Below are 25,902 nucleotides of genomic sequence, written 5' to 3'. Positions count from 1 at the left end.
TCTATGGTTCAAGCCCCTTCAAGCTATGGGTTGTATTTGTACATGTATAGATAAATATAAACAAAAACATATGTCTCCTCTTTATGCAATCTTTGTTGCATCAGAAAGCGACTTACAACATTCATAATCATGTGGAGACTGAGATTTTGTTTTCTTATTACACACTACAAAATTCTTATGGGTCTTCCAATAGTCAGCGAGCTATCGCCACAGCAAATTAACTTCTCTGTTATTGGCAGATATTCATTGATGAGACAACCACCACTATTGCCATCTATAGTGTAGAGAGAGCAGATACTGGCAGATACACAGTGCGAGCCTCCAACATAGCTGGAGAAGCTACGGCAGACCTTACTCTCAGAGTCGTAGGTTAGTGTGGGTAGGGGGGCTCACCTTCCCTAGGGGGGTTAATAATTTATATAGACTTTCACATGGTCAGATAATTAATTTTACTTTTTAATAGTTTTGTAGTATATCAAACTAGTGGCAAATATTTCATAAGTTGATTGACATAATGTAATCTTACTTTAGAAAACTTGGATCTTTTAAGAGAAGTGTTCTTATTTTTTTAAACGTTCAGTAGAATATATCTTACTTTATCATCAATGATAATTTTAATCATTTAGTCTCTAGAATGTGAGTATTGTTCATATAGTTAAAATATTTACTTCTCAACTTTAAACCTTACTTGTATGGTTACTGTTCTACCTTTGAGATTGAATTTATCAACCTACACTTTTATACTAAATGATTTGTTTAATATTGCAGAAAAGCCAGGCAGGCCAGAAGGTCCAGTCAAGTTTAGTAACATCACCAGTGACTCCATCACTGTGTCATGGCTGCCTCCTCTAGACAATGGAGGCTTGGATCTTACAAAGTACTTGTTGGAGAAGTGTGAGGCAACCAAGCAGATATGGACCAGGGTACGAAAAGTATATGCCTATCTACGCTAATTAAGTTTTGGTTGACTTTTCATAAAGAGAACTTTTCTTTTAATGGTTGAAAAATGTAATTATAATTCAGTAAAGTGCTTTGAAAATATATTGTTATGCAAGATACTTAATTAAACAATTAATTACACAACTTAATTACTTCACTTCCTGCTTGTCCATTGAAACATATGGAGGTGTTAGCTCACTTTTCTTCCGCTTAAAGTGTCCTTCTTCCTTCTGAGGTTCCTTTTATGGTTCTAGTCCTGTAAATCATCACGTGCATATGGTGTTTGAACTGTATTATTTATTGTTACAGGCAGCTGAGGTGGATGGTAAAACGACCACTCACTCTCTACAAAAGCTTATTGAGAACACAGAGTACATGTTTAGAGTGTTTGCCATCAACTCGATTGGATCATCAGAGCCCCTAACTAGTGAGGCCGTTGTTGTCCGGACTTACTTCAGTGAGTAACCTGTAACTCACCTACAGCAGAACCTTTTGCAACTGACCCTAGTTTTACTGTTGGTCAGAAAAAACTGTTTCTCCACCTCACCTTGCCATCATCAGATTATTTATTTTTTCTGTTTACATGCACATTAATCTTTTCTAATATTGTGTCCAAGAACATAAAATTTTTGTTTTCTACAAAAAATATTAGAAAAGAAAATACTTAAGTAAAATGAACAATTATTTATGAAATCTGAAAAAAAGTTAGAAGATTCATAAGTTAATCTAAATGGACAAGAAGAAATTGTGTTTGATTTTGGTTTTATTTGTATTATTGCTTTTGTATTGAAATTTATTCATAATTATGTTACCTTTGACGGTCGTCAATTCATATCGTGCTACACTTTCATCATCGTAAATGATGTCGACAAGTAAGATGGAAAATTTGGCAATGAAGCAATCTAATCTAAGTCCTCCATACTATTGTCATTGGAAAAATGATTAGAGAATGATTGACAAGGGTAAAAGGTAACACAACCTATTTATTTTCTAGTTATTATTTTTGGTTATTTGAATCTGAGAATATATTAGGACGTCTAGTATTTGATTTTAGTCCATAACACTTTTTGTTTGATAATTTTCTATCACACCTCATTGATTTCATTTTTAACATTGAATACAATTTTGGTTGGTAAAATCTTTGTCCATTTAATCATCTCCAATTATCTTTTCAGACAAGCCCTCGCCGCCCCGGGGCCCGCTGGAGGCGACTGGCATGACGGAGACGTCTTGTACGATATCATGGCAGCCGCCCGAGGATGACGGGGGCACCCCCGTAATCGACTACACGGTCCATCGCAAGGACACATCCAAACGCACCTGGGAGTCACTAGGTAATTACCAATTTCTAACCAAAACTACATTTTCTATATTTGTGGGTACAAGGGTTAGAACACTGGTTAGAAAATAGTTCCACCATTTTGTGATTTTCACTTTACCTTACCTTATTTTTGGGGAAGCGATCTAGGCTAGAGGTAGAGCACAGGGCTTTGGTACCTGAGGTCCAGGGTTAAAATCCTGACAGACTCCAGTGATTTCAGCTATGTGATGATGTTGTAACCCTCTGGCCTTAGGGTAGTGTGTAAGTAAAACGGCTCTGGACTACAGCCTAGTGTCATAAGAAACTAAGGTAGACTCTAAAGAATGTTGCTTACTCCAAACATCGGTAGTATAATTTGACGATGTTAACTGTACCATAACTGTGACCAGGAACCACTACGGAACTTTCACTCAGTGTGTCAAATCTGGTGCTTAACTCTGCCTACACATTCAAGATCGTGGCTCGTAACAAAGAAGGAGACAGCGAACCTTACATCAGTGAGGACCCGATTGTGGCCGGACGCAAAATCAGTAAGTTCACTTTACATTTATTTATAAGAATGGGTAGGCTTGCGCTAAGTAGTATCTCAAAGTGAACAAATTACAACGATAAAGTGATGACAAACCTCTTAAGGCAATTCACAATTATTATGAAACGGTAGACTCTCTGTAGCCTCGGCGACTTAATCGAACCCTTGAATGGACAAGAAATTTGTTGGAGGTATTCTATTGGTATACATTAATGCTCACTAAGTACCTATATAAATAAAACCACCTATGACAATTGTAAATAAGTTCAAAAGACTTGCCAAAGTGGTTCGGTTACCATCCAACACACACTTGGTGAATAAATTCTTTAGAGGCTGACTGGACCATCGGAGGGCCAAATGAACTGAGACTAGACTAGAGAGAGTCTACTATAAGACTTAAGTTTTTCCAATTCATTAAATCCTAAAATTTTTTTAGCTTTTATTTTGGTACGCTTTAATGCAAGTAACAATTAGTGTTTTGCTAAATAAAACTTGTCTTTACAATTTGAGGTCAAAACAGTTAAACAATGGAAATAGATTTTTCTGCTTTGTAATTGATGCTTGTATAATGGCTTGTTGACACTATTCTGCTTTGGTAGTTTTATTTATTATTATATTCAGAAGCAGTAGCTTGTATTCGCATACTTAATGCTTTGCATGGTTCTAAAGCTATGCATTTCCTGTTAATGTTATAAACCAAAGTATTTAGTGGAACCACATACCTGATGACTGCATTTACATTGATGAATGTAAATGTTTTTCTACCCATACCTTTAAATTTTGTATTCTCCCTCATGATTAAAACAAGATCAATTAATTCTAAATTATTTGTTTGGAATCAAAACTTTTGTAGTATTTGAAGGTTAGTATTCAGTTGAATAATTTGGTATTTTTTGCTATACTTGCACCATTATTAGGTTTAAATAATTAGCTAGTTAAGTGGATATTCTTTAGGTTGGTAACCCAGTAGTTAAGCTGCTTTTACTTGTTGTTACAATTCATTGGCTCTTGCTTTCCAACAACAATAATTCTTATTTTACACTCATTTTTTGTTTGCTTTTTAGTTTTTACTGTTATTTTTTACTCTTACTTGCTTGACTTTGGAAAAATACACTTTTAAAAACCATAATGCAATGCAGTCTTCTTGTATCAATTCCAATATTTGTATAAGAAAACAGCAAAAACGTTAAAATAATATGTTTGAAAGCAAACTTGCTCTCATGTAACGCTTATGCTTTTAATGCTTCGACTAACATGTTGTGTCTGCTTAATTTGCTGACTACAGGAATGAACGAGCTGACTGAGCAAGCTCTTTACGCTTTGCTTGGCATATACCCTCCAGTGAAACCCGGAACATATTGTAAGTTGTATTTGGTAGCTTTATGTACAAGGGCTGATCATAAAAGTAACAGACATTTTAGTCTAGCTTGTCAGTAGAAGAGGCTAGTGCCATCATCTTAGAGCTACATTCAATATCCTTCTAGCTGTTGTAGTCTGTGGACCATAATACTTTTATTCAATTTGGATTTTGGTTGAATCGATGTTCACTATGAATTTTGAAGCTATGTAAGTAAGCCTAGTAGTGTAACTAATGAACTGGTAGCAAAAGTCAGCATGAAATCTGTGAAGATGATGTTTGACAGTTATGAATCTCTTTGAGTATTTCCCAAAACATTCAATTAGTTTAGATCATGGAACAATAGTTCAAATGTGATGTGGTACATTGTTACATGACTTAAAATGGTACATTAATCTTCATATTTTTGGGTTTTTGTTTAGCAAAATTTACCAACTCAGGCTCATCATAAAAATAACCATAATAATATATTCTCGTGAGCTATAACTTGAAATGGATTCTATTAGATGACAATTTCAGACCTAACTGGTTTCAATTTTCCTTGTTTTTAAATAAATATGGGGTCACGCTCATGATATAAGGGTGAAAACCACAAAACAGGCCAACTTTAGTCCAAGCAGAATTTGATGAAAAATATATATTTTCTGAAAACAAATTGTGTTATTTTATTTTCTCCTACCTTTAAACCTCTTATTTGATCTAGTTTTAAGAATCAAAATAAATATTTATATAGTTTTAATAAACAAATTCAACTTAAAAATACAAAACGGTCACTGTCCAAAAGTGTAAGGTTATGTCTAACTCAACAGATAAACAACGAAAAACGTAGCAGAACAACTATTTCATGTACACAGAATAGAAGATGATCAGTTATTTCACCATCAATAGACAGGCATTTGGGGAAAGACATGAAACTGTGGACTTTTTTTTCCAATTTTTAGCTGTCCCGCTCCCAATGACGTCAAGGAACACCGAAACTGAACATCGGCCGTGGAAGGACGGTGAAAAGAATTCCCGCGCGAAACGGCAAGTGAACTGATGAGTAATGGTGTAGTATGTGTGACTGCTGAGTTTTGGTTTTAAAACTACATATTTCTTCCGACTATTTCAATTATTTCAGGTAAAATACTCATAGTACCTTAATTAAGAAACAACACGGTCACGTTAAATACTAAAATACTATTATAAATATTCTGATGAAGTAAATAGGAACCAAATGGGTGGTTAGTAGGCTTGTCCATAACCTCAAATATGGCTAAATGCTGCAACGCATTTCTATGATAGAATTGAAAAAGATCCAAACTTACAACACGGTCACGCACAAAACGGTCGCGTGACCGGATGGGTAAATCGTGACCGATTTGTTTGATTTTTGAACGTTGTTATTTAGCGATTTATAAATGTATTTATTTTGTTTTTATATTAAATTCTTTAAATATAACCTGGACAAATATATTTATATTTATTTTTAATGATAAATAATCAAAATTACTGTCAATTAGGATTTTATTAATTTTTTACATTTCAACCTATATTATCCAACTTTCTAACCTCCCATTCCCATTACATTTTACTGGTGAACGAGGTCAACCTCCTGTGTTACATAACGCACTTAACCCCCCACCCATTGATTTCAAAAATAAAGTTTGTTCTACAAAAAGTAAGCATTATCACCTATGTCATGTTCTATGTCCTATGTCATGTCGCGGCCCCTAGTCAAACTCCCTTTTTTGGACCATATAATAATTCAATGGCTTGACGTAGTGTATTTTTTTTTTTTTTAGAATTCGTGATGCGAAATGGCGCGTGCTTCCAAACTTTCGGCCAAAGAAAAGTATGAGAGACAAAAAGAGCTAGCGAGGGAAAGGCAAAGAAGAAGAAGAGCAAAGTTAAATGAGGAGCAGCTGGAAGCTAAAAGGAAATACGATAGAGACCGCCATGAAAAACTCAAGAGAGAAGGAAAGATTAAGACTGTTGACAAAATGAACCCCAGAGAACACCGAAAGTGGAAAAAATATTGGAGGGAGAGGAACAGAATCAGAAGTATGAAGAAGAAAGGAATTGAAGAGGCTTTGACAAATACACCACCGCAAAGTCCAGTAGGTTTAGGCATACAAGTTTCTTCCCAAAAAAGACGAGGAAGGAAAATGGTTCGAAGAGATAAAGCAAAAGCTTATCGAACCATCAAAAAACAAGAAAATAAAATAAAGTTGTTACAAAGGAGTTTAGAAAAATATAGGAAACGATACGCTAGAGAAAAAGCTAAAAAAACATCAAATGGATCTCCGTCCCCACGGAAGCAAGTGGATCAACTTGTGGGGAATGAAAAGGTGTCAGAAAATGTGAGAAAACAACTGTTTCTTGGTTATGTGCTGCAGAAGCAGATAAGAAAAAGAAAAGAAGAATTGGGAAGTTCGATGAAAAAAAAACAGCTTGTTTCAAAAGTGCTAGGAAACCGAATACTCAAGAAATACAGGGTACAAAAATATTTTAATACTCTCGTACCTCACAAGATCAACAAAATTCTGTCTGACAGTGAAAATAATTTAGAATATACACGAAGAGTAAAGAAAGGGGTTTTGTCAGAGTTGAAAAAACAATTGATATCATTTTTCGAAAACGATTGCGTTAGTAAGATGTGTCCCGGGAAGAAAGATGTAGTAAAGAAAAATGGCATTCAAATGCAGAGAAGAATTCTTCTTGAACCACTCCATGTCCTACATAAGCAGTTCAAACAAGAATTTGATTGTAATATATCCTTCACTTCATTTCGTCGCGCAAGGCCCTTTTGGGTTACATTGCCAAAAAAATCCGATCGAGAAACTTGCGCGTGTATAAAGCATGCTAACATGGACCTGATGGTCACAGCATTGAAACAAGCTAAAGTTATCAAAGAAAATACGCCAAGAGAGATCGTTCAAACCACTGTTTGTTATACTGATAGGGAAGCATGTTTAATGAGTCAATGCCAACAATGTGCTAGTAAACGAGTTGCCTTCACTTACGAAACTGATTTCAAGCTCAAGTATTATCAGTGGAAAAAAATCAAGGAGAAAAAAGTTATAAAAAATAAAGCTAAGTTTGTTCAAAAAACCATAAAAGAAAAAAGGATTGAAAATGCATCGCAAGTTGAGTTGAGTCTGATGAAAATGCTACCATCATTCAAAAAGCATGTATTTTATACCAAACACCAGGCAAAGCAGATTGACTCAAAAATAAACAATCTTGACAAAGACGAATTGGCATTCCGAATTGACTTTTCAGAAAATTATGTTTGCAAGTATCAGAGTGAAGTCCAATCTGTCCATTTCGGAGCCTCCAAAAAACAGTTGTGTTTACACACTGGCGTGGCCTATTTTAAAGAAAGAAATAAAGTTAAAAATGAATGCTTTGCCACTGTTTCTGACAACGTTGACCACCAGGCACACGCTGTCTGGGGTCACATGGAACCAATTTTACAGAAGTATTCATCTCGATTTCCGAAGACAACAAGAATACATTTTTTTTCTGACGGGCCATCATCTCAGTACCGTAACAGGTTTAACCTTAAATTATTCCAACAAATTGTTCCAAAGCACTTTCGTTATGTCAAGACTATGACCTGGAACTTTACCGAGGCCGGCCATGGGAAGGGGCCGATGGATGGCGTTGGGGGGACCCTGAAGCGACAAGCTGACTGGAAAGTCCTGTATGGTACAGACATAACGACTGCTGCAGCGTTCGTCTCTGCTTTAAAAGATACTGACATATATCTCGAAGAAGTGACTCCTGATCAGATAGAAAGTTTTAGGCTGCGAATAACTTCGATGAAAGTCCCGGCTGTAAAAGGGATCATGAATGTCCATCAAGTAACCTACAGTCAGGGACTCATGTACGCTAGGTCGTTGTCATGTTTTGATTGCCCAGCTTCACAGTACTGTGAGCATTTCACCTTATTCGAAATTTTCCCAAATGAGTGGAGCTACGAAAGTGAAGAGGAGGAAGTATTCCAATCTACATCGAAGTGGAACTTTAAACGATTTACCGTGGATGAGGTGTACTCAAGCTCTGAAGATGATGCGGAGAGGGATGGCATCGAATGTAGGGATGTAGGGAATTCACCAGACTTGGATCCACCAGACTTGAATCCACCAGACTTGAATTCACCAGACTTGAATCCACCGGACGAGAATTCAATTTCGTCTGGTGTATATGTAATTGTGAGATATAAAAAAGGACGCAAAAGTAACGAAACTGAGGACTTCATTGGCGTTTGTCAAGGAGGAATGAACAAGAATGAAGTTGATGTCATGTTTTTAAAATCTTGTGACAAATCTAAAGATTTATTCTATACCAATGAGCAAGATGTTGCTACTGTGTCAATAGAACAAATCATTTCCACACTTACACCAATCCTTGATATGAAGGGCCTCAGGGTATTTTATAAATTTAAAATACCAAAGGGTTGTAACGTTATATCATAAAAAGGTTTTCATTATATCAGAAAAAAAGGTTTGATTTAACTTCACTTGTTCACTTGTTTCTTTAAAAATACATTTGATTTTAAGGTCAATAGTATTGTTGCATATTTGATTTATTTTGTGTCTCAACTCAAAACTTGGTTAATCAAGTTGTACTCTTTCACATATTTTATTTTATATGTTGTAGCCCATTTTAAGATAACTTAGGCTAATATTATTCACAATTATATTCGATTTATTTTGTGCCCTAACTCAAAACTTGAAACAACATTCTTTAGAACAATCTGCAAGTTTGTTAGGAAATGTGTTTCGATATAGAAACAACAATCAATTCAATTGCACTTTTCCGTATTTGTTTATATATAAATACAATTTTGATTGTATGATGTTTTGGATTTAGATTTTTTATATTTAATTTGTGAACATACGTAATTTTCACGTATTTTTTTATTATGATGTAGCCTATTTTAAGATAATTTAGGCTAATAGTATTATTCACAGTTAGCCTATATTTGTTTACTTTTTACACAACATTACTTTTTCGCATTTTTGTTTCTGTATAATTTTAATATTAAGATGTTTTAGATTTAGATTTTTTTATTAATTTGTGAACAGACTTAAATTCAATTTAAAAGAAATCTTGTCTATTTGTCAGATAAAAGTGTACTCATTTGTTTTGTTGTAAGGAATAAAGAAAGACAAAGATAACTAAGGTTTTTTATTTACCATACATGATTTTCATTCCAAAGATACATACATATATCATACATACATATATCATTTCATACACATATTACGTCACGCCTCAGGGAGGGAGGGAGGGTTCAGTAAATGCAAAAATGGCGTCATGAAAGTTCTCAAACTGCAGTGATATCAAACCGGTCACACCCGTGACAATTCACTCACGGTCAGAACCAACCGGTCACGGTCACGTTTTTTGCTATTTATAGACTAAATAAGTACATTAAAATTATATTATGTGTACCAGTGGGTAATATTACTCACAGTTTATCTACCGCAAGTGGAGTCTGGTCATTTTTGACATTCCTAACCTCAAGACTGAAAAGTTTTTCACTCAGATCTTAAATTTGTGGGGTAACTTGGGGAAAAAGTTTAAATTACATTAAAATGCGTCTTTTTTTCCTGAAATCTTCATAATATATAGTTACCCATTTGTTAACTAGGTACTTCCATGTTGTTAATTATAATTATAAACTAACCTACATGCAGTAAATATAATGTTAATAGGTGTGACCGTTTTGTACTTTATGAGGACCTCAAAAGGGTAAAAGTTACCAAAAGTACATTAATTAACAAAATTTAGCTCTGCTGCTTTACTGATGGGTTCTAAGGGTTATTAGCTATACATTAATCAATAAATTTTCTCAAAATATATGTTAAATTTTTTTTACTCTCTTTACACAAGTTGGCCTGTTTTGTGGTTTTCACCCATAAATGAAAAAGTTGTAATTTCATTTTTAAAAGTGGTTTATTTGCCAGTCAAAATTACATATTGATGATTTCCCCAACCCCATAAACATTTCATTGTATATATATTTTTTGAGTGCTAACATTGATGTTGTGTCGTAGCACCTCCATCTGCTCCGCTTAATTTCAACGCCATCGACATCACCAGCAAGAGTGTTACCCTACAATGGCAGCCTCCGGCCAGCACTGGCGGAACTGAGCTCACCGGTAAGAATAAATTCTTAAAAAAGATTACTTTTTTTACATTCGAGCTACATACATATTTATAGTCGGGCGTTGCCATTTCTTAAGATTGTCATAGCCAACAACCACATTAGACGAAATTTGGTGCAAGGAGTTAGAACATTTTAAATAAAATGTTACAAAAGAAAACCATGTGCTGTGGACCTCAATTAATTCTTATGTTGTATACAGAGGACCATAACTTTTGAACCTAAGTTGTATTTTCAACCTTTATTTTAGGGTGTGAAGTAAGCAAATTAGCAAATATATAATTGTAGAAATAATTTTGACATTTCAGGTTGGACTTATTTTAAGTCTTTCAGCTCCCAATAAAATATATATTCTTTGTTTTAGCATACCTAAAGTAATATTATTTATTTTTAGGGAGAGAAGGTATAAATGTTTTCACACACACAGGTGGCCAGCCTGTAGTGTGAGACTCCTCAGTAAAATCAGAATACTCACTAAAAATACCCCCTACTCTGTTGGACAAGCCTGGGATTGTTTGTCATATTACTTCAGGTCAGGTGAACATGTGATCTAAGCCCTCGGGGCTCGCACCTTTTCTGCCATTCAATTCCCGTTCAAGGTCGAGCTTCCTGGCGCAGAGAATACCCTGGACGACTTGTGACACACAGGTCCAATTATTGTCCTTTCCAGGGCAGATAAGATAACCATAATAATAATTTTAAATGTATCATTTTGTTATCTCCTTATTAGTATTTCATTTTTGAATTTACCCTGCAATGTACTTGAAATTTGTCGTCTTTTTGTGCTGACAAATGTGTTGTATGTTTTTGCAGGATACATAATTGAAAAGCAGTACGGCAACAGCAAGAAGTGGTCCAAGGTGGTGACTTTGGACCCTGGACATCTGCAATATTGTGTTGAGAATCTGAAGGAGAAGTCGGAGTTGTACTTCAGGATCTACGCTGAGAACATGATTGGGCTCAGTACTGCGGCAGCAACCAGCGTCATCAGCCTGCAGACTCATGCCAGTGAGTACAACTACCAGAACATAGAAAAACCTTTTGGAAGGTGATCCAGCCTGTTGCAATCAGATTACCACGTTGGACTTCCCTCCTGGAGGTGGTACTTCCTTCTGGTTGAAAACCTGTCAATCTCCAAAAGACTTTAATTTTGTGAAAATACTGTGAGGTAGTTTGGAGTTTACCTTAAGTCAGCTACCCAATAGAACCATAAATTGATTGGCCATTTAGGCAAAAAAGCTCCCTCATAAAGAATGTCTCCAAAAGGTCATGTTATAATACAAACTTTTTATCAATTACTACAACCTCCTCCAAATTTCATAAACTTATTGATTATTTTATAAGAGTTAATTGTGCAGAGATTTAAGCTTTTAAGATACACTTTTAACTTAGTAATAATTACCGTCTAGTATTTATGCTAACAATAAGGATTTGTTGCTTCAATTATCATCATGCTTTAATTATAACACAACATTAACAGGTTGCACAAGGCCACGAAAAAAGAGGAGTGTGGCCGCTAATCTCGAAACTTTTTATTATGTTCACTGCCATTTTACACAAAAACCTACCACAGAAGTATGACAATGTGATGGGAGGAAAATTTTGACTAGCTTTAATGTAATTTCTTTTGTCCAACAGCTGTTCCCTCTCCACCAACAGATCCATTGGAGATCCGCAGTTTGGGTCCGAACTCCATCATCGTAGAGTGGGGCGTGCCCGAGACAGATGGAGGGGCGCCGCTGGAGGGGTACAAGATTGCCATCCGCGACGTCAAGAAGACCATGTGGATGGAAGTGGGTCAGGTGTCTGCGGAAGTGCAGAAACTCACCATCAAAGACTTGCAAGTAAGTGTTACGCAGTGTTGTAATGGGGTGGGAACTCGCTTCCCATGCGTTTTTTCCAAGAATTCTTTGTATTTTAATATAATTTTTTTATGTATTATAATTAGACCATTTTGACTGAGTTTACTTCTTCTGTATCTCTGAGGTGATACTAAGCCTGTGATTGCACTAAGCATTTTTCTAGTAGATCTGAATGGTGATATTAAGACAACTTAAAATATTATCCGATATCAAAATTTAGTACAGACTGTAAAGGCTTTCCAGCAAAGTTTTTTTCTAATGTACATGACTTTAAAAAATTATCAAAAATATTATAACAACTTATATTATCAAACCGTAAATAAACTACTTTGACTGTACAAACGAACTGCAATATTTAGAATTATACTGTACCTTTTATAATTTGGTTTCAATATAATTAGTTTCTTTAACTATTTATTTGCCATTCATTAATTTTTATATCAACCTTAATAATATACACTATATATATTGTCTTTTTATCTAGGAAAACCATGAGTACTTGGTTAGAATCTTTGCTCGCAATGAAGTAGGCCTCAGTGATCCTCTGGAATCGGATGAACCGTTCCTGGTCAAGAAGCCTACAGGTATGGAACTGTGTCAAAGGTCTTTTAGGAAAATAAACAACAGTGATCATTTATCAGGATATCAGATCAAAACATTTCTATCAATCAAATTTTATGAAAAATAGATTTTATAAAAAAAACAACAGTTATAAAACTGTACGCAATTGACCAATAAAATAAAATATATCACAGAAAACCACTTTAAGGTAAATAGTTACATCAAAATGTGAGATTTTATACTCGCAAAAATTGTCTGATAATCATGAGTATGAAAATATTTTAAATACAGTACAATTCTTCGTCAATCCTTTGTGGTAATTGGTAATCTATACAATTTTGTTTTGACAATAAAATCATATGAATATGTATGTTTAATAAAGGACCTGGGAGCCAAAAAAAAAGTATTCAGAGGTATTTTGAAGTGGTGATAAAAGTTTTGTAAATTGTTGTCTAAAGCCCCCATACACGGGGGAGCATGTTCGCGAGCCTGTTGGCCGACACGCTCGCAAACATGCTCGGCGTTTCCAACAGACGGTCGAGCATGCGAACTTGCTTGCCGCCACCGCACAGTACTCTTGCTTCTCTCGTGCTGTGACAGTCCGACGAGCTGAACACCGAGCCCAACATGCTCGGCGGTACAAAGACTTGCCGCCAATACCGTCACGAACATGTTTGCCCGTGTATGGGGGGCTTTACTTTTTCTTTTTACAATTAATTGTGCAGCCTACTTAAAAAAAAACAATTTATGTCATGCAGGCTGACCTCAGTTTGCTTAACTACTTTATTGACAACAATAATATTACACTTGGTAAAATAAAATTATCGTTCAACAATACATATTTCTTTTAAACTTTTTTTATTGTTAACTATTAACTAAGATTATTAACAGGTTACAATTATTACCTTTTAGCCCTTATTTTATGTTGAATTCAATTACATATACATTCATACATACATACCATCCATCCATATATACATACATTCATTGTTGAATTTAAATTTAATTACAGAGAAGTAATTCACAGAAGAAAGACTCAATGATACACTTATGTGGTGTCTAGCACTAGTCACTGGTGTCTAGGGCAAAGCCCAACACTCTCTTGCCATTATATGCTACAACCGCAACGGTAGAGGAAGACCCTGGAAGATAGGATTTCCGTACATGTTTGCCTTTCAGGCTCATCCTTGCAAGTCACAAATATATTTCCGGCAACAACATAGGTACTAGAGCTGAAAGCACACGGTCGTCCCATAAGTGAGTTTCCTCTGTACCTTTCTTCTCTGCGATTTAATCAAACAGGATGAAGCACCTTTGCATACACCATATACATTTTTTTGTTATGTGTCAATAAATCATTGTCATTAGATTTAAATTTGCAAGCCTGTTAGTTTTTTTGAGTTGAAGTTTGAAGTACAATGTGAGTGATGTGTGTAGGTATGGAGGAGGCCGATGTGGAAGAGCGTAGTTTGTTGGAGAAGGACACACCGTCACTCAGTTTCAGTACAGAGAACACCTCCTCGTGGATGCGAGAGGCAGGCATGGATGCCGACATCCACTGCTACGCCAAGGGCTCGTTGCTCCGCCGCAGCGAGTACTTCTTCCGCATCTGGTATTACGCTAAGCATTTGTTCAAGTAGATCCAAATGACGCTACCGAGACAGCATTCCCTGAGCTGACTCGATACCGACATTACTACTTTAAGGACCAAGACTGAATGTATACAGAATTTTTGATATTGTACATTTCCCTTGTTTATATATATTGTTAATTATACGTGACCACGAAGATGTCATAGCCACGTAACTTGACGAGTCATTAGCTTTAAGTAATTTTTAACGAACCTGTGATAAAACATGTTTAGTCATGTCAGTCACTATAGACTATGTTGTTGAATTTATCATTTTTGAATGTAACTTTGCTCTAGTGTGTTTTGTTTTGAACCAACAGGTTATTTCGATAACAGGGAGAAAATATAGGTGCAATAAAAAAATTGTTGTCGATTTTATCTGTTGAAATGTTCGGAAAATAAAGATATGTTATGATTTAATTGTATTGTTTCCTTTACATTTTATTCCATTTCATTTTCAAAGGATAAAGCATGTTAGTTTTAATAACTTTTTAGAGTTGTTTATTATAGCAGGGTTGCTGAGTGGGTATGGAGCTTAGTAATCAAGAGGTCGCTGGATCAATCCTGAGAGAAGTCATTAGCTTGTTGATGGTTCAAAACTGGACTCAGCTGTCCACTATCATTGGCAGAATGATCCCTGGATAAGAAACAACTGACCTTTGTCAGTAACAAAGCTACACATACCATCTCATTCATATTTACACCAAGTGTGCATCACTGACTTGTATTGAATTATTTCCTGAATTCTAAAGAGCACAATTTATGTTATGTGGTGTAGTAGTTCATTCCTTGTAGCGTCAAGCCTAAATTAAAATATCCATTTTCTGGCCAAATATCCATTAATTTATTGAACAACAGTCCACATATATTTACTAGTGATCTTTGGTTGCTTTGTTAATGCACGCACAACAATGTATTTTCACTATATTGGTTATAACATAAAATGAATGTCACATTGCAACAAACTAGTGTATAAAAATGAATGTCACATTGCAACAAACTAGTATAAAAATGAATGTCACATTGCAACAAACTAGTATAAAATTAAACTTTAGTAAACATCAAATTTCTAAAGTGCTGTCTGTCTTCATTCCATGTGTTCACTGCTATATTGATATAGGAATCAAAAATCATGGGACCAATAGGCCAGTCATATTAGGTAAAAATACCCCTCTACCTGGAAATAATTCCCTAAACGGGGAAACTTTGCATATGTGTAGTACTAGCACCCAGTAACAACATATCAAAAATCAACACTCGTGCATGCTGTGCTACGGCCGCCATCTTGGAAAATGGCGGCCGATTTTCACTTTTTTGACCATATTTCATTAACCGTTGGATGTACAAAAATATTGTTGATACAAAAGTTGAAGAGCTTAAAAAAATACATATTTTTACTATTTAAACTTTTTTCATATCTCTAACGGTTATCGAGAAAACATAAATTAATAATAACAAAACTTGAATTTTGTTTGAATTTCTGCAGATCAAGTCGAAAATTCAATTTATCACGATCTTTAATCTCCAAGATTTGGCATTTTAGCATACTTATGAATAAAATAAAATACATTTATTAGTTATAAATTATATTTGAACATAATTATTTACAAAGAAAAAAGTAAAACAGTTATTAATATTACATTTTGATTTATTCATCTTGTTCGACCATCTTGGATTCATCAATGTCCACCTCAGGCGAATTCTCGCATGACAATCCCTCACACTTACCACACATTGCTGAACAACGCAGACCTGCCCTTTTGCACTCACAATAGTCAGAACACCTCTTACAATTGCAAGAAATGACGTGCATAATTCTCTCGGGTGCGGGTGGAAGAGTCGTTGGAATAGGTTGTAGTGAATTGTCAACCAAACTCCAGCCCCACTCCCCCACTGACACGGATCTAAATCATGTCCAAGCCATTTTTGAACTTGGTGATAAACACGGAAGCTGTGTTGGGAAGCAGCAGCTGATGTTGGGGGTAGCGTTGCCAAATCAAAATGTGCTTGCAGCTTGCAGCCTTTTCTTAGCAGTGTATTGGTGGTATTTCTTTCCTTACTAGCTTCAACTAGAGAGCTCAGTCCTCTATTAACTTCAACAATTTCACCTTCTTGTAAACTTGATTTGCATATAACACAGCTTTTGCCCTCCATTAAATGCTTATGTAATAATAAACATGATATATTTAACTTTCCCTTAATATATTGTTGATGCAATGTAAACACAACAAAACCTCAAAATTTAAAACTTTATTTTTATGATTGTTTACTTCTAATTACTTATAATCAGCTGAGCAACACCATTCACCTGTGTAGCTGATACACCTGTACCTTGTCTCTCTCCATAGAGTAATATTTCATGCAGTCAGAACATTGCCACACTACTAACCAAACTTCTGACCATACATAGAAGCGTAGTAATCAGTGAATCTGATTTTACGTACATATCTAAATATATAAAACTCAATGTCTTCAAAAATGTCAGAAAACTTTAAAACCTAGGGGACAATTTTAGTGTTTAATTGCCAAAAATCAAACAAGGTGTTGTCATTATTAATTTATTATTGTTATTATTACGTTTTTCTCGATAACCGTTAGAGATATGACAAAAGTTTAAATAGCAAAAATATGTATTTTTTTAAGCCCTTCAACTTTTGTATTACCAATATTTTTGTACATCCAACGGTTAGTGAAATATGGTCAAAAAAGTGAAAATCGGTCGCCATTTTTCAAGATGGCGGCCGTAGCACAGCATGCCCATGCACGAATGTTGATTTTTGATATGTTGTTACTGGGTGCTAGTACTATACAAATGCAAAGTTTCCCCTTTTAGGGAATTATTTCTACGTAATATCCTAATATGACTGGACTACAAGAGCTAGCAAAATTTTACTGCCTTGGTAAGACACTTTTACAAAAAAAAAAAGTAGGGCTTGGTAGTCATTAATCAAATTACCAACTGTGGCAGCTTGGACCACGTACCTTGCCATAAAAAACATACAAGTTCACAGATCAGTGGAGGAGTTAAAAGTTTTAATAAAGGGAGGCAGCCCTAAGGATGGACCACCCTTTATATAGTCATGAAGAGTTTTCAAACGCTTAGTCCAAATATTTATTTTAAAAAAGTCTTTCGGCCCTAATGTAGGACTCAAAATGTCATTATAGAGTCCTACATGAACTCTAGAATAACTTTTCAAATATCAAATTTCATTCAAAATGTGGTATACCTACACCTACACGTTTTTCAAGGTAGGTAAGCATTTTGAGGTTATGTAACATTAACATATTGATCAATCATTAAGTTGGTGATGGAAATGTTATTTAACACAGATTTGATGAGTATTGTATACCTGAATAAAGCTTATTTTGGGCCATAGACTTAATACATTATCGGTATCTATCTATCTATATATTAATAGGCAAGCATGTTTCTTTAAAACCTTTTTTCTCAGGTCGTGTGCATCGCAGAGAAAATCTACGCATACTGTTGGAAAGATATTTTCCTGTAGATGTGCAGAATGCCTCTAAAAATTAAAATAGGCTAACAAATAAGCACAAAAAATTAATTTGAAAACTTCAAAAAATTAACATGGAGCATATGGGTTGCCATGATGGTGACGAAATAACAACAAAATGTAAACAGAAAATCAAAACAAATGGAAGAAATTCAAATCACATGTGTTATTTACAGTGTGGGGAGAAAATAGAGAAGTCTGTACATTAATTATTTTTGGTCGAGTTTCGACCACAGGACGACCACTAGTTAAAGGTTATTCAGTTGAACACAGCTGTAGTATTCACCTCTCTGCTTGGTTTAGGCCTATAGCCATTCCAAAACTTAATAACTTAAGTAGATGGTTCCCATAAGGGAGAGTATCACCATAGACAAATAGAATAAATATAGACTGTCAAAGGAAGGTTCCGGCGCCCACCGCTAGGTTTGCCGTGTAGTTACGCCACACACCGCTGCAGGCCGTATGCGACCAGTAGATGCTGCAGCGGTGTGCGCCGTAACTACAAGGCAAACCTAGCGGTGGACGCCTGAACTTACGCTAACCGCAGCACAGCTGACGGTCTATATTTATTCTATTTGTCTATGGTATCACCTAAACATCCGATTGACTTCTGTACCTGTCACGGTAAGTTGTTTCAAAATTTAGAGGAAAGGAAGATAATCAGCTGGACAAGACTAGCTTAATGTAAATTTTCTTGTTTGTCCCCAAACATAACATTTTCTCTACCAAGCCATATTAACTAATATACTGTGTCCAATAATAATCAAACAGAAACAAGGTAAAGAGAGTCAAAATAAAAAAAAAAACATTATAAACTTTATTGGTTAGCACTGGCAGGGCGATCTTTGAAATGCTTTTTCACACTGGCTGCAAGACATTGCTGCACAACTAAATACACCTCTGTCGCTTGTTTCTCCAGGACTTCCGCCACCTTCTGTAATTCCTCCACCTCCATCAGTCCTGACTGACACAGCTCCGTCACCTGGACACAACATTGGAAACTTCAGCAATCAGCAGACTACCAACAAAAATGATTTAAGACCACAGGCAGATAATAGCAACAAATATGACTGTTAATGTTTAACACTAATATATCAATATATGTAGTATCGCTAGTATCACACAAGAGTTTCCTGTAAGTACCTGTTTAAGACTGGAGAGATATGCCAGAGTGACGACTCCTTGGCTGCTGCTGTCTCTCGGAGTCACCGTCAGACAGACATTCTCCTCCTCCACTGTAGGATCCATCAGTCTCCGCTCTCCGTGGACTCCCTGCCACATAACACAGAGATAGCGTCCACTGGTTAAAGAACCTTGGCAATCCAATCTCCTCAATACAGTAAACACCATCTCATTTGGATTTTTGGATACTTTGGACTGCCACCTGAGTATGACACTGACCGCCTTTCCCAACGTGTAAACAAACAAGTCACTGCCCGATTGTCTAGTGCGTTCCACTACATCCAGATGTTAATTGTTGTATTTCTGTATAGTTTGGTTAAAATCTAGCTTCTTCTCTGGTATTGTACTATCAAATAGTAAAATATACATTGTAACAACTATAAAATAAGACAAAAATAGTCTAAAACATCCAACTTGAGCGTAAACAGACATAAGACACATCAAGAAATGGCCTGTCAATATTTGTTTTGTTTTGTTAGGTTAGGTTTAAATACATAGGTATATATTTTCTAAATATAATATTTTACTGGGAACCTTTCAAAACACTTTTTTGAGAGGTTTTACTTCAGACCATCCAAGGCTTTGGTTTAAACCTCTTGCTATGTTAATTAATCAGAAGGCAAATTAGCTTTAAGGCATTTTCAATACTCAACAGTCAAAAATATATACCAAATATTTAGATAACTAGGCTTTAGTTCCAGTTAATTATTTGTCTAGGTTTAAGATAGGCCGAATGTTGATGTAACCTACCATTGTAGAAGCACTTATAAGATCATACATGGGCACACTGGCATCCGCCAGCGCGAGGCCGGCACAAGTGATAGCTGCAGCAAGGGCTGAGCCGTCATTCTCTAGCACCAACACATAAACATCCACTTGGAAATTTGGAAACTCGTGCTGGAAAAAAACATCTGATGTAAACCAAACTGGTAAAACTAGGTTGACAAAATACAGAGTTGTTATGTTTTTTTTTTACAGAAATATTTTTGCAGTATTGCCCGGATGAAAAACTTTGGCTGACAATCAATCACAGCTGAAATTAATTAAAAGTAAACCTATTAAAATCACGAATATAATCAATATACAAAAAGCAGCGTATAGATGGGGACAGTCGGGACGGCAAGTTGCTGGCTGCAAGTTCTGTTCATCACGTCACTTGCCGTAGGTTTTCCTATACACCGGGTAAGTACTATCGGCAAGTGACAATGAAAGAACTTGCAGCCAGTCGGATTAAAAATATTTTCAATTTTTGTTTGAAAAAATCTGTGCCTGTGTTGGCGCCCCCAAAAACTGGCGCCCGGGGCTCATGCCCCGCCTGCCCCCCCCCCCCTAGTTATGTCCCTGATTGAATATTATATCAAATTATATTCTAACTACTATAACTTCATTTTAAAGGAATGTTCCAATCCAATATTAAGATCAGTATTTATCTAAGTAGGCATACATAACTGACAATTATATTTTAAATGCTTACCCTGCAAACTGCGGGTTCCAAGGCCCTTTTCAGACTAACACTGAGTTCTTTTTCCTCAACATCACGCACAAAGTGTCTTCTTTTTTTACAAGAAAATGTTGCAAATTTAAATTCACAATATAATTCTCCATTTACACTAAATTCTGATTTATTGGGAATTTCTCTTGGATCAAAAACTGAACAAATAACTTTGGTATTTTTCATTTCAATGTAAGCAGACCCTTTTGCCTGGCTGACGACTCCGGTTTTCACATCTGAAAACAGATAATAACACTTAACCGCAAGTATCAAATACAATATAGATTATTTTTAATTCTAAGCTAAGAGTAACCTACAATGTTATAAAATATTACTCATTCAAAAATATTTTATGACTACCGTACCATTGATAGATAATTAGCTCTTGGATAGAATTTCTACAAGATTTTTATAATTCATTAGGTACCCTTTGTCTGTTGGTTTTGTTGTTAAAGATTAAAGCTGATCTCTCTACAATTAATAGGCCTAGATGCCTTCCAATAACTTTTATGACCCGATTAAGTTTTTTTTTTTCTAGGTTAGATTTTAAATCTTTAAATGATATAAAATGGTGTGAAAATAATAACACACAACTCCTAGCAAGGCTAAATAAACCATTTTTTCTTCAATTTAGATTTGCTTAGTAAACACTGCTTACAAACTAGAGTTCCGTTGTTGACAATTAGCATTAGGTAACCAAAATTTCAAAGAAGAAGAATCTAGGTACATACAAAAAAATGGCCATAAAATAAACATACTTGCTTGTGTTATAGTGGAATAGAATACAGAATAGGACCAAAACCAGTTCGAGTCGGGTGGGGCGGGGCATGCGGCATCCAATCAGCTTTTAGAAAACTGTCCACTGTTTCCAAGTTGTGCCACGCACTCAGTCTCTGCCCGATAGCCGACCTGTGCGTTTCTAGTATACCCTCCTGTTTTGTCAAGAATTCGTCTATGAACTGTGTTTCGCCCAATGAATATGGACAACAGTACGCGACGTGGACGACCACGAGTACACGTGAAACGTTTGCGATATCGTAACGTCGGACGTGGTGTTCCTTTACGTAATGCAAATATCTTGATAGGCCTATATAAAAATGTCATTCTCCCTTAAAAATTGTATTTAAGTTTCATACGTCAATATTTTCTTTTGTAAATATTTTTATGTAGGCTAACAATTTCCAGTGCAATGTAATAATATTTTCTAATAAAAATACTTATGTCATTTTGGCAATAAATTGGCAGTTATGTTATCTATTTCCCTTTTTACCTGGTATGTTTTTTGAGGATTTCTAGAGTACCGGTACCTACATTAGAAGTTTTTTCTTTGTTATAGAAGAGTGAATATAACGTATGACTATTTTAATGAATGCAACACATAACGTAATGTATGTAAACGTTAGTTAAATTTTCTTAAATTCAATATAAAACTAACGGACTTTTTTGTCAAATCACAATATTACAGAAAAAGGCTTCGTCACTATTGAGCTACCTGTTCTCCGTAAGTTTAAGTTCAGTCGAGTGGCAATAATAAGATTAACGGAGTGAGGGTCACAATAGGTGTTCAAAGAAAGACAGCTTTGGGGTAATTCCTAAACATAGCCCAACTTCAGTTCCTAAACACAACCAAACTATTGTTGTAAATGTTTAATATGGAAGATTTTACCTTCTTCATTTCCATATTAATTTGTTTTGTGTATCAAACTATAACTGGGCAACAATTTATAAGATTTTTAGAACTGCTATAAAAGTTGTTGGACCATATAAATTTGCTATTATTGTTACGGTGATTTGTTAAAAAATCATGGCCGACAAACGTTTGGCTATAGACAACAAATTTCCAGAGACTTGTAAAGGTGACCCTATATAAAATGCATTTTCATTTTATATTTATTAATTGTATGTTAATATATTTTTCAAAAACTAAATCTGGTACCGGTAGCTGTTTAAGTCATTAATTGTGCAAATAATCTATCCATAATCATGTAAGGGATGAATGTTACTTCCATGTGATGTAAACATGACAACACTAACCGATACCGCAAAAAAAAAATTGTTTTTAGTTTTAAACTACCCTACAAGTGGGAAGACAGAGTCAGAGGGATGCCCGCGCCCGCACCCCGGCTCTAGGTGAAAGTCAGCTCACCAGCCAAGAACGAAGTAGCAACGTCGCATCCCCTACCTCCTCAGAGGCCAGTCCTATTCTGCATTCTATTCCACTATAGTACCGTAGTTAGTTTATGATATCTAACTAGTAGTTATCTAGGGATAAGTTAGGCCTACTTTTTATAATAATGCATAATCTCTTTCAATAACTGTACTGATAGGCCTACTTAGGTTACCGTAACTTACTGCATACGGTATTTTACTATCTTTCATACCGCTTAAGTAGGCTAACTTATTGCTTATGGTAATCCAAATCTAAACCAATAGGCCTACCACTGGTCAAAAGTAGGCCTAAGGGGTAGACTTTCATAAGTGGGGCCAAAACAAACCGTAATTTTAACTTATCGATTATTTCATTCGGTTAGTTAGGTTCTAGAAACTTGATATAGGCCTATTGAATGAAATGATTTATATATTCATTCAGTTGTTTATGGCCCCACTTATGAAAGTCTACCCATGAGGGGTAGACTTAACTTACCTATCGATAACTACCGGTATCGATAGTATCACAATGTCCCTAGTTTTGGGTTTAGACCCCTTGCCCTGACAAAGTTTGTAAGGCTGTATTATAGGCTATAGGCCTGTCCTTTTAAAAAGTACAGAAGTAGACAATACACAAATTCTGTTCTGAAGTTTTTAATTTAACTCCTAAATACTTCATAGGCCTAACTGTTAGCCTAACCATCATCAAAATTATATCAACAGGAAAACTAGCTTTGTCTGGAATGTTGTCTTGAGCAAACACGGCTTATTTATAGCCTAAGCCTACCTCTTAGCCTAGGTCTGGTACAAGTTTAAATTAAATTGAAAATGTGTGCTTACAGATTTTCCTAGAATCTGTTAGTTTTCTTCCGTCTTTTCTTCTATTATTTACATCACAAAGTTCTTTTTCACATTCTTCATACGTCTTTTTTTGTTTCAAATATAATTGATATTGCAAGGTATTTTCAGGTCCTGCATTTCTTCTAGAATCTGATGGCATTTTATGATTATATTGTATTGATTGTCTTATGCATTAAATTAAATAAGTAGATAGAAATAGAATGTTCTGTAGTACACGGACTTACAATAAGAGTAATGACAAACAACGAAAACACATAAACAAAACAGTAAGTAACACAAGAACACAGCTCGCACGATACAAGAAGGTATGGTAAAGGTTATGTTTTTAAAATAGTGACATTTGCCCTTTTTTTTAAGTTATCACTGAGGCTGGTAAAGTGGGTTTTAGTTTCTTAACCATGCAGCTGAAGAAATCTTTCTATTTTAAATTTCCATCTTTTTGTTGTATCATTGATTATAAATCTCCCTTCGAAGTTTGGATATGTAATCAATAGTAGCATTACTGGCATTATGCTAGTTTTTGTATTAATTTTGAATAACAATACTACAATTCTATTTTGAATACACATGTAGTTTTCTCGTCAGGTGGGACTGTATCCTCTGTAAGAAAACTTAAGTGAAAGTACTATGGGGTCAATGAAAACTCAATTGAACTGTTGAGATCGTAATTAGGGGGGACCGGCAGCAGATCACTAATGTGCATAAGGCCTCACTTCACTTATAGTAGTGAATAACTGAGTGCTTCAGTGGCAGAGTTTTTGTCTCTCATCTTTCTGATAATTATTCATATTTTAGATAAATTTAATGAACGTGATTGTCAGCTATGACTCAGAGAAGTAAAAAACAGATGATACATTCAATGATAAACTTAAATGGATGGTGACTAGCAAAAATCACTGGTGTCTAGAGCAAATTCTATTCGTCCCCTTAACGCTCTCCTTTGCCCCCTCGTCATCACGTACTTCATCACTCACTCGATAGGAATATCCTGTGTACTATAAATAATGCTGGCAAAATATGCTATGTTGCTATCGTTCGGGCTCTTCCTTGCTCGATACTAGTACATTTCCGCCCCACCATGCCAGAACTATAGGCGCACGGCTGTCCCATAAAGCTGGGTTTTCCTAGGCGCGGAATCCGCGAGTGGAGAGAGGAACGCGGAGAGCGGACTCCACTTGTCTTAGGTAAGTTAATGTTACTGTTTTCCTAGAAGCGGAGCGGAACACCATGTTAATCTCAATTCCGCTCTCCGCGTTCCTCTCTCCGCTCGCCGATTCCGTGCCTAGGAAAACCCAGCTATTTTTTCGGCATTTTGCAACATTATTGTATTCTTATTTATTTATTTGTATGCATGTTTTAGTGTTAGAGTATTTGTGTAGAAGCTGGTTTATCTTTTATTTTTGAGCTAGTCCTGTTGTTAATTAGTAGTGTATGCTAAACTGTACAGTGAGGAAACGCTCACCATCCCTAAGAACTGGCGTCTAAGTAAAAGACAAAAATTTAGACTGGTCTGGCATATGAACCATGTTGTTTGTAAAGCATCTCTAAGGGTCTTCTGAGGCGCCTGGCTAACTTTTTCAGTTAGAAACATCATACAAATTGACTATTTCTCGGTCATACATTTCACAAGCTAAGGGAAGACCTTCTATGGGTCAACCAAATAAAAAATATCTTAAAATTGAAAAAAGCTACTTGAATAAGTTTAGGAGTAATGACTTGAGAGCAGAGATTCCCAGCAAGCTTTTATAGATCTGGAAGTTTCAACAGTTTTTGGACAAAACATTTTTGATACCATTATGACCATCACAGAAAAAAATACCAAAAACCGCTCACGACACCATCCAAAATTAGAACTTTAAAAAACATCCATTATTTTCTGGTAAAATAAACATGAGGAAAATTCCAAATCAAAAAAAGATATTCATTAGCAAAGAAAGGTTGTGCACATGTGGAGGCAGAACAGCCGTTCAGCTCAATTTGTGGAGCATAATTTCCTTGGGCCGAGGGTAGGTATGAAAAAACTCCCAGCACAGAAAAATTGTTCACCATCCATTTTGTGAAAAGTAGACAAACACAATAAGTAAATATTTGCAAGCTAATTTTTCTTATGTAATGTACACTCAAATAAATTTAATAACTTTCTCATCCTTCACTCATATTTGGGTTAAAATACGCACCTAGGTGGCGTCCCCATCTCATTGATTGATAATTGAATTGATAATCCTAGAGAAATAAGTAAATTACCAACTGCAAAAGAAGGAAAAAAAATAACAATCTTAACTTCAGTGAATCATTTTTGTTCTGAAAGGTAGGTGTAATTTAAAAAAATTAAATGGGACCAGATA

At 35.5% G+C, this 25,902-nt stretch overlaps 2 protein-coding genes across 2 annotated transcripts in view; one reads left to right on the top strand and one right to left on the bottom strand.

The window, feature by feature from the left end:
- The window catches only part of LOC128995649 (titin-like), a 30,169-nt gene extending 15,390 nt beyond the window's left edge, over positions 1-14,779 (top strand). Inside the window, exons 15-25 of the mRNA XM_054420665.1 lie at positions 240-369; positions 769-923; positions 1,249-1,396; positions 2,115-2,273; positions 2,650-2,790; positions 4,075-4,149; positions 10,197-10,301; positions 11,120-11,314; positions 11,945-12,150; positions 12,653-12,752; positions 14,167-14,779. Coding sequence (XP_054276640.1) covers positions 240-369; positions 769-923; positions 1,249-1,396; positions 2,115-2,273; positions 2,650-2,790; positions 4,075-4,149; positions 10,197-10,301; positions 11,120-11,314; positions 11,945-12,150; positions 12,653-12,752; positions 14,167-14,369 — 1,617 coding nt within the window. The 3' untranslated portion in view covers positions 14,370-14,779. The remainder of the gene's footprint in view (positions 1-239; positions 370-768; positions 924-1,248; positions 1,397-2,114; positions 2,274-2,649; positions 2,791-4,074; positions 4,150-10,196; positions 10,302-11,119; positions 11,315-11,944; positions 12,151-12,652; positions 12,753-14,166) is intronic.
- A 3,892-nt stretch (positions 14,780-18,671) lies between these two features.
- On the bottom strand, positions 18,672-23,812 carry LOC128995073 (exosome complex component MTR3-like). Its single transcript, XM_054419958.1, has 5 exons — positions 23,537-23,812; positions 20,531-20,784; positions 19,807-19,953; positions 19,018-19,146; positions 18,672-18,856 (listed from the first exon to the last, which is right to left on the bottom strand). The coding sequence occupies exons 1-5, from the start codon at positions 23,694-23,696 to the stop codon at positions 18,692-18,694; spliced, it is 855 nt and encodes a 284-aa protein (XP_054275933.1). The 5' UTR covers positions 23,697-23,812; the 3' UTR covers positions 18,672-18,691.
- Between the last annotated feature and the right edge of the window lie 2,090 nt (positions 23,813-25,902).

This window comes from Macrosteles quadrilineatus, unplaced genomic scaffold (genome assembly GCF_028750875.1).
Source record: "Macrosteles quadrilineatus isolate MER2022 unplaced genomic scaffold, UCM_ALF_1.0 Scaffold_5__1_contigs__length_97177068, whole genome shotgun sequence".
Classification (NCBI taxonomy): domain Eukaryota; kingdom Metazoa; phylum Arthropoda; class Insecta; order Hemiptera; family Cicadellidae; genus Macrosteles; species Macrosteles quadrilineatus.
This window is presented reverse-complemented; position numbering and strand designations above follow the sequence as displayed.

Coding starts and splice junctions, on each gene's coding strand:
- LOC128995073 (XM_054419958.1), bottom strand. CDS start 23,696: ATGCCATCAGATTCTAGAAGAAATGCAGGACCTGAAAATACCTTGCAA. Junction 19,147..19,806: donor TTATAAGTGCTTCTACAATG/GTAGGTTACATC, acceptor GTTATGTGGCAG/GGAGTCCACGGAGAGCGGAG. Junction 18,857..19,017: donor ATCTCTCCAGTCTTAAACAG/GTACTTACAGGA, acceptor TGTTGTGTCCAG/GTGACGGAGCTGTGTCAGTC.